The sequence below is a fragment of the Acanthopagrus latus genome, chromosome 11, assembly GCF_904848185.1.
Source record: "Acanthopagrus latus isolate v.2019 chromosome 11, fAcaLat1.1, whole genome shotgun sequence".
NCBI classification, from domain to species: domain Eukaryota; kingdom Metazoa; phylum Chordata; class Actinopteri; order Spariformes; family Sparidae; genus Acanthopagrus; species Acanthopagrus latus.
In genome coordinates, this window is record NC_051049.1 from 21090025 (window position 1) to 21107804 (window position 17780).

Here is a 17780-nt window from a genome sequence, read left to right on the forward strand (position 1 = left end):
GTGACCACAGGCCAGTGCTTCTGGTTTATAAACCAGGCATGTTATATGGATAAATAAAACTGCCAAATAAAGCTTATATAAAATAAGAAACGTATTAATGGCTCAATATTGATTGAGTGATTGCTTGATTGTTTTTTTATGCAGCTGTCAAACAGTCCATTGCATTCTATTTCATCACTAATTATTTTGCAGATCATATTTAAACAAAATATTCTGCCTCCTCTCCCACATATGACAAAGAAAATCTGTTACAAAAAGAGGTTCCCTTCCTTAGGCATGGCTAAAAATGTTCATAATCATCCAAACAAAAGAAATCAGCATAAATGGGGGACATTTTAATTAAATGACAAATTTTAATAATTCAACAAACTCAGAAGTATGTATGTATTCCAAGGCTAAATAAATGAGTGTTCTCAGAGGAAAATAAGGGCCTTAGAACAGTCTGAAGCTAGAAAGGTGTCAGGGTCCGCCACATATTAACAGAGTAAAACTGTATGAAATTGTGTTGTCCTTAAAGATCAGTTTAGCTATACTTTTACTTCAGTTTGTTTAGGCATTATAGAAAAACAGTCAATGAAGATCTTTCTCTTGTGAGCAAAAGTTCCTCCCCAAAATGACAAAGTGCACCTTTAAACATCTCTTTACTCATTTGTACTTCATTATGCAAATTAAATTGCTGTCAAAGTGTCATGGGGTTAACTTTTCACCATCAGAGTGCATGGATGACTACACATGCCTTCCATCCACTGGGTTTGAGTTTACATTGAGCCATCTGTAGATTTATTCATATGATTTTGATCTAGGCAGTTTCATACCTCCATTTCATAACAGCATCATAAACTCAAGCAAAAGCAGTGATGGAAAATAACTAAGAAAATTACTCAACTTTTCTACTGAAATACAATTTTGAGGTACTTTCCTGATGATAATCCACTAATTAATTAACAGGAGTCATTAGTGCATCAGTTGATGGTAGCATGGAAATTACGTTGCATCACAATGTTAATTTTGAGAAAGCATCAAAAGAACTTCAAGTGCGTAATTGAGATGCTTTTCCAAAGTTGGGCATGTCTGAAATAAAGTATTTTGACCTCTTAACACCACAGGTTGTTACACAGATCTTACTCAGCCTCTGTCTCAAATGTCTAATTGAAATGTTTAATCTGGTAAGAAAGCGTTGCGTCCTCTGATTGAAGACTTCTCTTTCATACAGAGAGAGGGAGCGAGGGCCCGTTGCAGTCAAGTCTCTGTGGTGCTCAGACTTTGATGTGAGATTATCGGGCCTCAGCTATGGGACAGTAGGTCAGCACTCTCTCACTGGCTTGGTGCCTCCTTTTCTTCTCCTGCCGCTCAAACTGATCCAGTCTGCCTCTCAGTCAAGTCTGAGTAAAAGAAGTCCCACCTGGCTGTCAGACACGAGGGTGTCCCACTTGTATTGAGGCATCAACCTTTAAATCCTCCTTTTCAATTTGTAGGATGAGGGAGAAACACAAAATGAAGCAATGCTTCACAGGTTTCACACATGTAAAATAACTTTATTATAAATCAGTAGCAAAAATTAATTCTATTGATCGACAAGTAGAGAACATCGAATAAGAATCAGTAGATGTTACAGTTCATATTTTTTTGAACGATAAAGAAAATATACAACAGGCATGTCCTCATTTGGAGGATCATAAAAAAATGTTTGAAAATCCATTCAACATGGACAAAAACACTTCTTTGAATAAATGGGTAATGGTAGGATGGCTGAAGTCACCTCATTCCTCATGAGCACACACCTTACAATCATGCATTTTAACAAAATCGAGGTGGAAACAATCTGACATTTGGATTTTCTCAAAAATATCACAAGAAACATGAACATTTAGTAAAAGTAAAATGGAGGTGAGAAATCCTCTAACCCTAACTCCATTGTGACACCCGATTACATCATCATTTCACATACAGATAATAAAACCAATCTAACATTATAACATTAAAAAAAATGTTAAACTTTCATCTAAATCGCAACTTCCCTGTGTTGTCTTTATTTCTATTTATCTTGTTGGCACTGCGTTTAAAATGGAGAGCAATGAAAAACAGGAGTCAAAATAAGCGTACGCTTACTTTGCATATAAATCTGATTCTGAAATAAATCTACAGAGGCGATGACAGGTTACAATAAAATAAACATTACACTCCTGGCACCACTGTGTACTCTAGTAGGGTTACAATCATGTGGTTACCACAATTTTAATTAATCTCAGGAGGACGATCTCAGACAGGAGTTCACTGTCGAACATTTACGTGTAGACAATGCTTTAAGATTGTAGATGCTATTGACTAAAACAACAACAACAACTTGTGCCACTTTCACCTCTGTTATCATCCTCTTTGTAGGTAGCCTTGCTGTAAGAGTCTTTTCAGGGCTGTTTACTTGGCTCCTCCCTCGTCACATTGTCTGCTGCTACCACTTCCTTCTTTGCAGGGTTCCTAAAGAGAGAACAAATTTGGATGCACAACACCCCATCATTATCTAGACACAATCATCTCCTCCCCAAATGTGCTGTTGTGAAATTATTTACTGCTTAAGTCAGGGAGAATGCAAGCCAAAATAACACACAAAAGACTCAGTACTGAGTGCGGAAACTAATTCATCAAACTTAATCTTTCTCTGTGTAATAAAAACTGAATATTATGCACAATAAAAAAGGCAGTCTAAACAATAACACATTTTTAAAAAATTATAGTGAAGATACTACACTACTACAAAATATTTTACTGTAATTACTCACTGCCTTTGCCATGAGCCGTCAATCTTGACTGACATACTGGAAATAAAACCCCTATTGCTGTAGGTGTTGACTGTGGACAGCAGGGGGTGTAGTTTCACCCTCTCGAAGTAGAGTGCTTGCCGAGAGGTTAGATGGTGTCAATAAAATACAGGAAGTACATCTGACATCAACAGTGAGAATATTTATGCATAAAGAATTTAGCCACTATATTGAATGTATTTAGCCATAGGGACACATTTAATTTCCTCTGTTAAAATAAAGTAGTTTTCGAGTCTGAGTACACCGTTTCATGATTTAAGAAGGCAGTGTTGTTTCAGGTTAACTTATCTAAAATAATTTCAGCAGGCTAAGAGAGACAGGATACCGAGATTTTACACATGCAAGGCCGTGCTGGCATGCTGACCAACCTCTGACACATGACAGGTCTTGATCTTCTTTGTTGGGTGCACTGGGGAGTCTTGACAGGACCGTGATGAAGCCTCAGCTCCCTCTGGCAACATCTTTACATAAAATGAAGGGACAACAGTTACATGTCATCTGTGTATAAGTTACAGTCTTTTTAAAGCCACAGTACTTAAGACACGCACTGTAAATGCTGAAATATTTACCTGGGCTTTTAATTACCTTAGCTAAAGACAGAACTAGATAGATTATATATAGTACACTTCATTACATGGTCACTACGATTATTTACTACTCAGTCACTTAGCTAACAGCCCAGTCAATCAGCCAGTGTCTACGGCAGCCTCACCCCTCCAGCTTTGATCAGCTTTCTCTTGAAGTCTTTGTTGGGGTTGTTGAAGGTGAGCTTCTCACAACGCAGGTGGTCGCCTCCTGGCTCAAGGTTTAGGTTGTACTTAAAACACAACTTTTTTGGCTTGTCCTGAAAGGAAACAATAGAGAGAGTGTTCTATCAAGCTAATCTGCTTTTTTACCGTCTTGTGTGACAGAAAGTAGCTTGTGTTTGTCCTTCTGCATCATAAAAGACGTAGAGTTGAATGAATAACCCATTGATAAAACAGACAGACATTGTCTTTTCAACTCAAACTCTACAGTTATAGTGAGCGGGACAACTGAAGCTGAAGGAGAAGGCATGAAGACACCCTTGAGCAATTTTATAAAACACAAATGTCTTGTTTGTTTGTCTTTAGTGCATTTTTTATTTTCTTTACAGATTTGTCCATCTCCTTCACCTTGTTCTTGAGGAAAACTTCGATATGCATGAGGAAGCCAGTAGAGCCCGACTCAACCACTTTGTACGGAGGCTCCTTGAATACTAAACAGACACAGATGACATGATAGAAATATTGGCAATAGTTACAGTGACTTTAAATCGATAATATTCTTAGTGCTGGCAAATTAATGAGTTTCATGTGATCAGGACACAAAAGGCAGAGAATAAATCCAGTCAATTTTCTTATCTTTTTCTTTCCCTTTATAAAGGGAAGGATATTGCAGAGACAGCAACATCTCCTGACCAATTTCTAGGGGGGAAACCCTGCATTAAAGTGTTATGTCTTTTATGAAGTTTTAGGCAGTTAAAGAGCCTTAAGCTAGGTAGCCTTAAGCTATATAAATGTATGATTCTTACATCTAGTCGGGTCCCAAATAGACTACATTAAAAAAATTTAATATTTTCTCATGAACTTGGAAATAATCAAAGTTTGAGGATTTAATAATTGTTTAAAACCACATTTTTATGACAGGTAAAATGAAGAAGATACATTTAAGATCCAGCAGCACTTCTAAGTCAGCAACAGTGGTTTCACCACCTTGATTCCTCTGTACAAAAAGGTCAGATATCCTTGAATTGTAAGCCTTTCAATGAAGCAATAAAAGACAAACTAGATTTAGTTTAATCGTGTTCACCCATTACAAATATGTCTTTGCCTGAAGTTTCCAGCAGGTCATTGCTCACTTAGTAACATTGTGATGGGGGGAAACATGGCATTAGAACTAAGTGGTCATGTCAGGAAGTCAAACTGGCAATCTAAGCAAAGAGGGGCTTTCATACCAAGATATTCTGGAATATATGCTCATTTTTGAGGATTCAACTTTTCACACAAATAAAAAAAAATGTTCATAACAAATGCAAAAAGTAATTGGACTAGTGATCTCAGACTTTTGCCCCAACTGTATTTGCAAACCAAAAGGTTGTGGTCAAGTGCATGTTCAGATTTGATTGCTCTGTCATACCTCTCTTGGGTTTGGGGTAGCTCTCATGTAGGTGGAAGACAACTTTCTCTACCACGTGCTGAATTTCATCAGTCTTTTGCCCTCGGACAAAAACAGTCCAGTCGTGGGTGAAGTCCTCTGATGTTTCCCTCTCTCTTGGCTGGGCACTGTGGCCCAACTCTAGATTCATCTGAACTTTACACTACAAGGGGCAGAAACACGAGAGTTAAACACTGTACATAAAAGGCCAGAGAAAGAACACGAGGCAAATCACAGTAAATCCTACCCATAAACAATGACAAGGGTTATGATGATCTCTAACTAGTGTCAAAACACCAAAAGTCAGACCTTGATAGAGCACAGTTGCAGTTGAAATGGCACAAAAGTTAAGCTAAGAGGGCCTTTGGTGACAGACTGTAGGCTCCACATTAATCTTTGAATATACTTACCAATTTACTATATATCTAACAGACGTTTTGAATAGAGACATGTCAGCTAGTTTTGTTGGAAAGGTATCAATCATAGGAAGGCAGAGGGGAGTCCCAAACAGCCTAGATACACATATCTCGTCAGTTAAAGGTGCACTATGTAGGTTTTGGGAAGAAATTTTCAATCAGATAAGGAAAATACACAATCTGACCTTAAAGGAAACACAATTTCATACCATTTAAGAGTCTTACTGCAGAAACTACAGAAAATTAATTTCCTTTTCTGGTATTTAAACTTTCCACACATTCAAATGTTCCATAACTCATTGACTCTAAAAATACACATAAATACAGGCTTTACAAAATGGCTGCCACAAGGCATTAAACCACATGTTGTCAGTCATGGTACATTCATTAGATCATGTAATCAATCCACTTTTTTACAATTACCAACTAATAACTTAAGCCACCCTAGTGATATCTACTAAAAGTTTAATATGAAATCTTGATACAAGGGGCTTGAGCAAGTCATTTCTTCATAGTTCTTCAGGAAATAGATAAAAGAAGAAAAGTCATGTCAACAGTGTGATTTTTATAAAACAAACAAACAAACAACACAAAACAGACTTTTGTCAGACAGCAACACCAGAGATGTGACTCCAGGAGAGGATTATTTTAGCTATATCTCATATAATATTTGTGTGGATTATCAAAATAAGTTACTTTCCTTCAATACATTACTGGGAACAAAAACAAATTGATGGCCCAACAGGTAGTTCATGTTCAAATAACCTATTGTTTTATCATAAAATATTAAAAGAACTTAAGTCACAAGTGTTTTTCAGGTGTAATGTTTCTGTAAAGGTTAGGAATAAATAAATGGATGCTTCCATAGAACTGCCCTTTTTTTCGTTTAGTTGTGGCAGACCCTGCCATTTTTCTAGCTTCAAACAGTGTTCTGGGGACCTTTATTTTCCTCTGAGGAAGGCTTAATTCTTCAGTAATGGACATAAAAAATATCCAGGAGTTTGAATTATTACCCCATCTATATTGTAAGTTTTACCTTGCTGAGTTTCTGAATTTCTTTCACATAACTACATAAAGCACCTTTAAAACTGAGGGAGGGAGTGTATAAGCAGTATGGCTACTCATCCTGTGATCCTAGCTTCACTTTTACAAACATTTAAACATTTGTCACGATGTACTTTCCATTCCATTTTAGACAAAATAACCTCAACTTCTGACGTTTAGTGAAGAGGAGGAGGACATACATGAACTGTAGCTGGGTATCGTTAGACTGATAGCTAGCTAACGGTAAATAACAGCTAGCATGGTTCCAGAGACAAACTATCACCAGTTTTGACCGTTTTCCTCTGTGAATCGTTCAGATATAATAAAGAGACATAAAACCACAGTACCTGGTCCATGTTGTGTGTTGGTCCAGCCTCTATCTTCAGTCTGCAGTACAGTGATCTGTGTGGACAGATGCTGCCGCACACACAGGTTTGGACAACTGTTAACAGTAATAGACCGAAAGTTACCGTTACCGTTACCACACAGGAAGTGTCTGTGTCTAATCCCCTGGTCAGTTTTCACATAGTGTCTCCATGTTCCGAGACAACTCCCCAGGAAGTTTTTCTCACAATCTCATCCAATCAAGGAGCCGGAAATTTTAGGCGCTCACGAAAGGAGCCAATCAGAACTCTGAGAAGGCGGGACAGTCCCGAGTGAATACGCTCCAACCGCTAGCTCTGTTCTAACTGAATGGCCACATGATGCTAGCTTGAAGGTGCACTATGGAGTTTGAATCAGAAAAGAAACCTCTTCTGAACAAACTTAATAAACAAACTCTTTTTGTTTTCACGACTGACTAAACTGAATAAACACACTGACCTTAAAGGACAACAAGTTCATACTGTTGTACAAACATGTGGCGGACTCCACCACCTTTCTGTCTTCAGACAGTGTTCTTGGGACCTTATTTTCATTTGAAGGATTTGTTTGAAAGGTCCCAAATTTGATCGATTGATTGATTGATTGATTGATTGATTGATTGATTGATTGATTGATTGATTGATTGATTGATTGATATTAAATAAAAGTCACCGGGATGATTACATCTTATTTGTTCATTACATTAAATATTAAAAAACAACATTAAAACCCCTGACAGGTGTAGTGCTTAACACTGACCATCTCCTTAAAAGGCAATATTCTCCTGGTTAACCTTGTGTGTGAAGCCACTTGACACACACCACCCACCCGAACACCAATATAGACAACATAAACATCCTCACAACTTACAGTGCCTCCCTAGAAGGACAATGAGCCCCGCCACACCACAAAAGCTGTTCAGGAATGACCCGATGTGACAAGAGCCCAAGGTGTTGATCAGGTCCCCAAATTACCCAGATCCCAAACTGACAATCATCTGTGGAATGTGCAAGAACAAGTTGAATCCATGGAGACCCAACAGCCCAACCGTCAGGACCCGGAGGATCCACTGCCAATTGCCCAATGCCAGACACCACATGGGAACCCAAGAAGTCTTTTGTCTCTGCCTCGATGTGTCAGAGCTATTTTGGTGACACAAGGTGAACAAGTTCCCAGTCTATGTTTTTTTTTTTTTTTAAATCTTTTTTTTTATATATATAAACAGACAGGGCTGAAGCTTCAAAATAGTTTATTTTAGTTTATTATATTTGAAACTCCTATTCATTCTCTTTAGTCACTGCTCACAAACCACAAAAAAACCTGTAAAGCAGGATCTTGACTGTAAGTATACTTAAACACATAGTTAAACACATGCAAAATATTTCCACCTATACATGACAGCAGCCTGCACACAAGGCTTATGCTATTGTATACCCAAAGTGGGGGGCAAAATGGTGTATTTTCTTTTATTTTTTTATGTATCATTTTATCTGTGAGGGATAATTTCCAATATTGCACACAAATGTCACAGTTTGTTGTATTGTACCAGAGTAATTTCAAAAGCTGCAGTTCATTGGCAGGTATATGGCACGACATAACAACACCTAACAAACAGGATACTTATTGAAAAATGCCACACAGCAGCACGACACAACATAAAGCATGTAATCCTATGCACATGTCAGTATGTATTATGATGACAGTGGTCCACGGATCATATAAAAGTCCAACACTGTCAGACAGCAGACATGCTCAGTCATTTGGAACATCGCCCACAATGGCCTAAAGGCAAAGACAAAGTTACCACTGCATATATTATATGGCAAAATCTGAAAATGGTCATATTCCTTTCATCTCATTATTAGCTATATTATCATAAGGCCCAATTTAAAATGTTCAACACATAACATGAGACAGCTATTTTACCATCAATTTTACAAACAGTGTAGTACAGTTTAAGTTGAATCACATACGCCACTAACTCTTGCTCAGCCTCTGTCTCAAATGTCTAATTCAAATGTTCAATCTGGTAAGAAAGCGTTGCGTCCTCTGATTGAAGACTTCTCTTTTATACAGAGAGAGGGAGCGAGGGCCGGTTGCAGTCAAGTCTCTGTGCTGCTCAGACTTTGATGTGAGATTAATCGGGTTTAGCTATGGGACAGGAGGTCAGCGCTCTCTCACTGGCTTGGTGCCTCCTTCTCTTCTCCTGCCGCTCAAACTGATCCAGTCTGGCTGTCAGTCAAGTCGGAGTACGAAATAACCCACCTGGCTCTCGGACATTAGGGTGTCCCACTTATATTGAAGCATCAACCTTTAAATACTCCTTTCTAAACATGTAGAGAGTCGGGAGAAAATGATGCACTGTCACACACGTAACAGAACTTTATTGTTTTTAAAAGCTTGTCAAATGTTCTTTCTTTAAAAAGAGCATACATCCATGCTAATCATCATCTTCTTCAATGACAACAAAACAAATTTAGTTGCCTGCTAAGTTGCAAGGCTTCAAATAAAACGCACACAAACATTTTCATAAATAATAGGCATGGCAAAAATCTGAATCAATATCAAGCACTTGTAGTAGAGATGACCAAAGTCATGAATGTCCTCACAAAACTTAAAAAAAAAAAAAAACATTATCATCACTACAGCCATGGTGCTAGCATGGCTAATAATTATCCGGTGACTCCTCAAATTCTACATGTCCTTCCCCCAGGGGCTCCTGACCCTGAGAGTGAGAACCCTGGATCTAGACATACAGACCAACAGACCAGTCCAGGATGTAACGTTAGCAGTTTACGTTTCTTTAAACCAAAGATACGTACAAGGTTGACATTTGTACCGAAAAGTGGAAACAGGATGAGAGAGACGGGAAATGACATACAGCAAAGGGCCGCAGGTCAGACTCAAACCCGGGTTGACTTTCACAGGATGTGTCCATATGTGATTGCTAACATTTATTGTGGCATTCGGGTTGAACAGACCACGATCTGGCTGAACCAGTTAAAAATCATATAGTAAATGCCTAAAAGCACTCATCATCCACAGGAGGCCACTATTGAACAGCAAAGTGCAGAGAATGCCTGCGTGATTTTCTTTTTGTAAAATATCTATTGTTGGATCTTTTTGTATCCTTCAGGAAAGATCATGTGAATGGAGTCACAGTTGTACCTGAATATTCTCGAAACACCACCAGGATCAAGAGGTTTTTTTTTTTTTTTTCAACAAAAGGGCTTTTAACAGCCCAGTGATGAATCAGTCTCAGAATAGAAAACAGATTTGCATGTGATTGTTGTGGTCAGAAATACAAACGCACTTAAGATTCATATTTCAGAGGCCCTGAACGAGACAAGCGCCGTTATTCCTGAGCAAAAACCTGAGAATGATCTGATAATGACACTGAAAGAATAGAGATGTCTACATTAAAATAATATGACTAAACTACAGCACTTTTAATTCTAACATGCCACTACGCAGATCACCATACGTTCATTTACCTAATTTTCGTTCTAAATCAGACAAAAACTCAGTTCAGGTTACAAAGCTCAAACTAACCTCGAGAGCAGGGTGTACGCCTGTCAAACTACCACATGTTCAGGTAATTTAAATCTCAGTGTAAACACGTCACTATGGTGCTTCACTCAAAGAGGCCGTCGCACTGAAAACTGACAGTAGTTATAGTTTCATAGCATAGCAACAGTTTTGTTGTAAGAAAAATCAATCAGTCTCAAAATATTCCACCATGTACAGAATCAAATGTGCATTCATGTCTTGAAAATAAGATCACAGCAGTTGCCTCACAAAACAAAAAACAAAAAAAAACACACATGCTTAACTGTAGGAAACAATTTAACACACACACAATCACACACTTTTCTCTCAGTCATTCATTTTGTATATATGTGCTATATGGATACACATCTCCTCAGTAGTTAAACTTCAGTCTACTCTACATCTACTAAACATCAGAGGACCTCCAGCTCTGTTTCCAACAATATTTGGATGAATATTATTGGTTTTTAAAAAAATAGAAAAAAAAGGCCATATATTCAAATTAAAATAATATTACCCAATGTGCAGTTATTTTTAAGTGTATTAAAATGGATGTCTAGAAAAAAATGTATTCATCAATTTGATTATGTAAGTAATGGTTATATTTAAATATACCTATAACTGAAGTTTGATAAATAGAAAATACATATTTTTTTGTTTTCTAGACTGTTTTAGCACTTTTGTCGACAATCATACTTTTTGGTGTAAAACATGGAAGGATCATGAGACCAAAAGCATCACAAAATCTGGTGTGGGAAGGAACTCAAAATCTAATATAATAAATATTTTTAGCATAACTTGACCCTTAGGTGCCCCTGACCCTTTGGGCCCATGGCCTGTGTGTAAGGCCCACTTCGTAATCCATCCATGGTGTCAACAATCCTTTGCCAGGATAAGAAAACTATCCTGACTAAGGCTGCATTTATGTGACAAAAGTTAAGCTCGACGCAGAAAAGTTTTTCCTTTGGGTTTTAAAAAAGTTGTCCGTTTTGTGCATGGCTACTAGGCTGTTAACATACTTAACATGAGCAAAGCGGGGTTATATCTTCACAGCTTTAGCAGGAAGGGCGTATTGCCTGTTTACAGGATGATTATCAAAAGATTATGCTCGGGAACTTAATTTCAAAACTTGGCGTTTTCAGGCCCCAAAAATGTTGTTGCTGTGTGACTGAACGTCCAAAAGCACCACAAGTTTCCGTTGTAAGCAAAAAAAAAAAAACATTGTGTAAACAGCCCCTTAGTATTTAAAGCATGTAAATCACATTTGAAATGGTAGTCATTGTGTGGTGTGGCTGTACTAATGGGGTTTAGTTACAGAAATGTTTAAAACAACTTTTACAGTGTTAGCAGCGTTTCTGTGTTTTGGGAGTGCTCTTCAGCACAATGTGAGGTAATCCAACAGCCCATTTATCACATGGCCAGTACTGCAGTCCAGGCAGTGAGTACGGTATCTCATAGTTGGCATCCAGGTAAGCTATGAGGGTGCTGCCGTAGGCCACAGCTATCACAATCAGAATGTGCCTGCAAGATACAGATAATGCAGATCAATACACATGTGCATGTCCTTGAAATACAACATGCCGAATGCATTGTGGCCACACTTTCAAGTTTTTGGACCACATGAGAATTGTAGGAAGGTGTTTGAGATGAATGATGGACCAACGACCGGGTTCACCTCCTGAGCCCTGTGTGTGTTATGTTAGGCAAAGGTTCTGGCTTTGATCGCATGTTAATACAGCAAACAAATCCTTCTGTCGTACTTCAAGTCAATGTTGACCAGATTAAACCTCAAATGTGATTTTATCCCTAACTGTAACAAAGAGCTGGGACTTATAGACATTGAATTACAAGGTGTCATGCTGATTGAAAACTGTCATTCAGGAGGCATTATGTCTCTTACAGTACTTAGGAAAGGAAAGGACACTAGTATGCTAGGACTTACCAGATTCCATGCAGGTAGCAGAAGTTCAGCCTCTGCCAGAAGCTGCAGCCAAAGCGGTCACTAATCCAGCAGGTGATGGCGAGCACCCACAGAGCCACCGACACCTTAGCCAGTCGCAGAACCTTCTGATCAGTGCAGCTGAGACAGGAGAAGGACTGGTTATCGCAACAAATCTAAACTGTGCCTAATGACTTACAGATGCCCGGAGAACACCATAGCATACCTTTTCATCTCGACAGCCAGAACGTAAAGCAGATGGAGGCCGAAGCAGTTTAGAGCGTAGGCGTTGGCTGTGGGTTTGACAAAGGATGATACCGTGGTGATGACGGTAACCACCAGGATGAGGCTTGAAAAATGGGACCTGTGGGTGAACAGAGAAAGACAAAACAGGCGATCAGACACGCATAAAGATTAAATAAAGATTCCTGCTGTGAAGGGAAAAAGAGGCTAAATCTAATTGGATTTCACTCACACGTGCTCAGCATGAAAAAACACCCCGACATTTAAATGAACCTCGCGACTTTCTAACAAGGGATTCCAGTTTAAAGGACCCTTTACGTCCTGGGCTCGTTTGGTATTTCATCTACAATAAGGAGGACCAACCCATTACTGATATTAATGAGGGTGAAGTCATTGAGTCACACATCAGGTGCTTATCAAAATACAATTAATCTGTTCCCCACCTCGTGGTTAAATATTTACACAGGCAGGGTGGAGCTCTAGTCTTTCACAATAGCGAGAGCCTCTTTCTGTCACATTCAGGTGAAGACAGCGGCACCACATTGTGTCCTTGTGACATGAACGACTCCGGCTGGGGCTGTCAGACAGGCTCAGAACAGGTTAGGTTTCAGGCTGCCATTCCTCAGAAACACACTGCCATTGTTTTGTTTTTTTTGTCACTGAAGGATTACTGAGCTGCGTGTGAGTCCTTAGCGACACGTGGAGATGAATTAGTGAATAACGACAGAAACAAAGGCCGTGCATTAACTCGACTTGATTGCTGTAAGATTGCTTTACCTGTCTTTTATGAAAGAAGGGAAGAGCCTGCGGGGGAACCAGAGAGCGTATCCCACTGCCAGCACCCACAGGATGGACAGCTCATCTAACATCTGGCCAACGAAACTGAGCGTCATGTGGAAGTACGCTGAAAAGAGCCCTGCAAGAAGTTTTCATTATACTATTAGTCTTCTAGTCTAAACAGATACTACTGAGACACTGGAGGAAAAAAAGCACATAGCCTCTTGTGAAATGGACCAGAACAACAGCATATTTGGCCGCTTATCAGATGGTGACATACTCTTTACATGTTTACATGGGGCCCTTTCAGTGGTTGGCTACAAATGACATACTTAAAACTTAAAATCTGTTTGAGGGGAGGATTCCAGTGTGAAACTGGGCATTATTTAAAAAAAAAAAAAAAAGAATTAAGCGATTTTCCAGTTTGTCCTAAAGAGAACTTTTTTTTCCTGTTGAATCTCCTGTCAATTTGAGTGTAGAATGACATTGATGATTTTTGACTGTTTTAAATTTTTGACTGTTTTAAATTGTTCAAACTTAAATGAAATGTGCGTTCTAAATCTGCAGAGGTCGAGAGATGATTAACTGGAAAGGAAAGAAGTAAATCTAAGCTTATTTTTCCTGTACACTGCTGGATAACTTTCCTTTTTAAGATGTTTTTTGGAAGCATATCCACCTTGACTGGACAGTATGACGGTGAAGCAGCAGACAGGAAACGTGCCGTTATGTCTTTCCTGTTCAATTCTATTCACATTCAGTAGGGATAATTCATCTCAGCTCAAACTGGTTACAATTGGTTAATTTTTGCATGTTATTGATGAGGAGTTTTCAAGTCATTTTTTTTCTCAATAATGAAGATTTCTTAGTAGGAAGATTCCAGACATCTTTATATATCTTGTTTTATCCAAGTAGCAGTCCAAAGGCTTCAGATGACTACCATGGAGGGGTAGGAGAACAAGAACATTTTCACTTTTGGGAATCTTGAACCAATTAATTTTAGTATTTTGAGTTTGATGTTGATCAAATTGCAGTGAACCTTTTTTTTAAAAAGTACATTTAGTCTGACCACTTTCTGAGGCTGATGTCCTTTTTTGTTGTCCAAAGTTTTGTGGTCTGTCTCATCAGACCACACACTGGTTTGACCTTCTGCTCAAGTCAAATCATAACTGAACCAACAACTCACAAAAAACAGTGATTCATGTTCAGAAAGGTGACATTTCTTTTGCACATCTCAAGATCTGATTTTCATCTAAAATGGTGAGACACTTAAATCTAACCTTCACATTTATGAATAAAGAGAAAAGCAAGGGACTCACCGACAAACATCATCAGGATCCAGACCAAGTGAATCGCCAGGTTCCTCTCTTTGGCGTAAGGGTGCAGAAGGTAAAGCATGACGGGAGATATGATGAAGAAAAAAAAGCTGCTCATCTGCAGAGAAAATATCAGTCAGTCAGCAAAACAACCGGTGAATCACTCAATCAAACCTCGCGTTTGTGTCTGAGATCTGGCATTTATTTTTCATCAAAAAACAAAAACCATCCCTTCTTCTGCTTGTTTCCTGAATCAAAAAACGACATAAATGCAGCAGAACTCACGGTGTTGAAGTACTCCACCACATGTTCAGAGTGTCTGTAGTTGTCTTCACACCAGTCGATTTCTGAACTCTCATATGAGAAAGCTCCTGCCAACTTTTCATTGGAGTAAACACCTGTCAGACACAACAGAAAGGGGAAAAGTCACGTCAGCTGTTCCCCCCAGCAGATAAAATACCGGTTGTGTATATGCAGGAGGCTGAGCAGAGCATTTGTACAGATGGTTTATGCAAACCGGTTTCCCCTCCCTGCTGAGTTGTATTTAAATTCATATTCAAATTGTGGCTTTGCACCCTTTCTCAGATAGCCATGTAAACATATGTATGCAACACTTTGGCATAATTTGTTTTGATTCAGCATTTGATAAAAGAAAAACCTCAATGGACTAAAACAAGTGATAAACTGTACGTTTGTTTGTTTGTTTGTAACTTTCGTCAAGTTTGGGACCTTTTAGACGCAGATTACATTAAAACTGCAGGATCCAAAAAGACACAGAGGGCAAGATATTCTGACCTTTAGTTACTAATATGTGTCAACCTCCAAATCCCCTGGATACTTCATTTCCCATAATGCAAATCTTGCCCAAATAACCCTTATGATGTTATGAAGTTATTTCAAAAGCTCCCTCCAAGGGCGCAGAAGACACGACAATACTGTATTCATACAAATGACAGTACTTGAGCAGTAATCATACAGTATCTGATGTTTAATGTTATAGTGTAAATTAAACATATATTTACATGTATTTATAAACTATATACTATTGGTCGACTGATCATTTGCCTGGCTGATTACTGGATCCGATAATAACCATTTTTCTGATTATCAGAGTCAGTGTGTTTGTTATTCAATAAAATGATGAGTTACTTTTGCTCTGATGCAGCTTCTTTTCTCTGTTAGTGGTCCACAGCAAAATCTGATTTCATTTGTAATAGCCAATCAGCACTGAATAATCTGAACTAGTTTTCTTAAGATGGAAGCATGGAAATGCTGAAGCAAATTACCTCCAAATTGTTCATGTTTTTGTGGTCTTTGTGTTTTCAGAGGCGCTGATGGCTGGAGCTGCCTTCTCTCTCGCACCCGCAGCACATTTGATCATCAGCATCAGCTCAAGTACTCAAGTGGTCTTCTCTCTACTCGCTGCCAGATCTATCTCGTCTCCCTGATGTCTCGCATGGCCTCTCAGAAAGTGCTACCACTTGTGACTCCATTCTATTGAGTCGCTGTGTTTGCTATCTCGCTAGCCTTGTTTCTCCTCGACCTCTCCAGTGATCGATCTACTTTCAAGTTCCAGCTCCACGGCCACTCAGCCTCCAGCACCTCTGCTACCTGCCAACACTCCAATGTGGATCCGTCGTGTTAGACTCCCCAAGGCCTCCAGCACAGCTTCTGCCAGAGCCACTGTGAGTCTCCGCCACTACACCGGCTGAGCCACCTGCTGTACCACCTGCCTGAGCCTTTCTCACTGCCCTCTACTACAGCATTTAACATAGATGCCTTTAACCTTCTCCCTGTCTCGGTGTCCACTTTTGGGTTCCACACCTAGCCTAGTATGAACCATTACAAATTGTTGTTAAGTCACATTCCATCACTGGTTATTCAAAACTTTGAAACAAAGATTTTTGGGGATTTTTCCTGTGAATGTATATTGGTTCTAATATTGTTCAAAAATCCAAATCCAATCCATTACAAATAACTGGTGTTGGTATCAGCCATGAAAAAAAACATATCGGTCAACCCCTAGTATCTACATACACTAAGAATATATGTAATGTGAAATCTACTTTTACTTGTACTACCAAAGTAATATCATGATATCTTTATTTCTACTCAAGTATGACTTGTAGGTAGTTTTACAACAGCTGATGATAGAGTATAAACACAGTTGAAGTGACTACTGAGTTGTGATTATGCCAGAGTCAACCCATTATTATTATTATTATTATTATTATTATTATTATTATTATTATTATAGGATTACTGTGTTGATACATGACATACTGTATGTGAACCTCTCTACTGATCAGCACTCTCAGTCCCTGTCAGGACGAACAACAGGAATATTCTAGTGACTTCACGCTGAAGGTGTGACAATTCCACAACTTTTTCACGAGGGCCACGAAAGTCTGACCAGCTCTATCAAAGAACCAGATGAAAATGTAACTGCGGTCCAAGTATCATGATGGTTCCTACCTCCCATGTCGCTGCTGTCCCAGCCTCCAGTTCGTCAGTGCCGCTCTGCTCCAGGTGAGACGACAACAGGTGGATTTTTCTCGGGGCGGAGCAGAGAGAAGCTCCCGATCCTGTTGCACGAGACTGTTACGTCACTGGCGAGCACACGCTGAACGGGTTCACGTCTCCAGGACAAAGTCATCGAGGAAACAATGGACTGGGTTTTTTTTGTTTTTTTCTGATGGCCGATCACCAGTGCCACACACAGTCTGTTGGAGTGTTTTGTATATTTTCGCACCTTTTTATTTGAATATCACGACCAGATATTCAAATAGCACGGTGGCAGAAACAGGTGCTACAGGTGGATGCTGAACTGATCTGCTGTAATCTCAGGTGTCCTCTAGAGAGCAGGATCAGCGATCCGTCTGCCTAACATCTGGCTCACATCTGCCTCCGCTGCGTCAGGCCAACGCCGCCGATTCAAATTTCAAAATAAAAGCACACCCGCTTTCAGTGGGCAGAAGGGCAGGAAGACTATTAAGTGGTGATGTGTGTAAGGTGTTAATTTAAATTCATTAAAAACCGCACGTGTCATAGATGCTGTGATATCTCTAAGGAAAATAAGGTATTTAGAACGCTGTTTTGAGGCCAACAACGTGACAGGGTCCACCACATGTAAACAAAGTAAAAC

The 17780-nt window shown here is 39.1% G+C and overlaps 2 protein-coding genes across 3 annotated transcripts; both read right to left on the reverse strand.

Moving 5' to 3' along the window:
* Positions 1-1506: 1506 nt before the first annotated feature.
* Positions 1507-7032, reverse strand: LOC119029289 (protein ENL-like). Of its 2 annotated transcripts, XR_005077955.1 has the most exons (7): positions 6799-7032; positions 4974-5154; positions 3971-4053; positions 3529-3660; positions 3185-3277; positions 2778-2892; positions 1507-2475 (listed from the first exon to the last, which is right to left on the reverse strand). XR_005077955.1 is itself a non-coding variant. In XM_037116017.1 (6 exons), the coding sequence occupies exons 1-6, from the start codon at positions 6805-6807 to the stop codon at positions 2416-2418; spliced, it is 558 nt and encodes a 185-aa protein (XP_036971912.1). In that variant the 5' UTR covers positions 6808-7026; the 3' UTR covers positions 1507-2415. The 2 variants fall into 2 exon arrangements, 1 of the variants encoding a protein (XP_036971912.1); XM_037116017.1 differs by lacking the exon at positions 2778-2892 and having other exon boundaries at positions 6799-7026.
* A 2149-nt stretch (positions 7033-9181) lies between these two features.
* On the reverse strand, positions 9182-17611 carry acer1 (alkaline ceramidase 1). The gene is made up of 7 exons (XM_037113582.1): positions 17111-17611; positions 14921-15033; positions 14639-14753; positions 13323-13461; positions 12529-12666; positions 12306-12443; positions 9182-11884 (listed from the first exon to the last, which is right to left on the reverse strand). Exons 1-7 carry the CDS (start codon positions 17115-17117, stop codon positions 11707-11709), a joined length of 828 nt encoding a protein of 275 aa, XP_036969477.1. The 5' UTR covers positions 17118-17611; the 3' UTR covers positions 9182-11706.
* Positions 17612-17780: the final 169 nt, after the last annotated feature.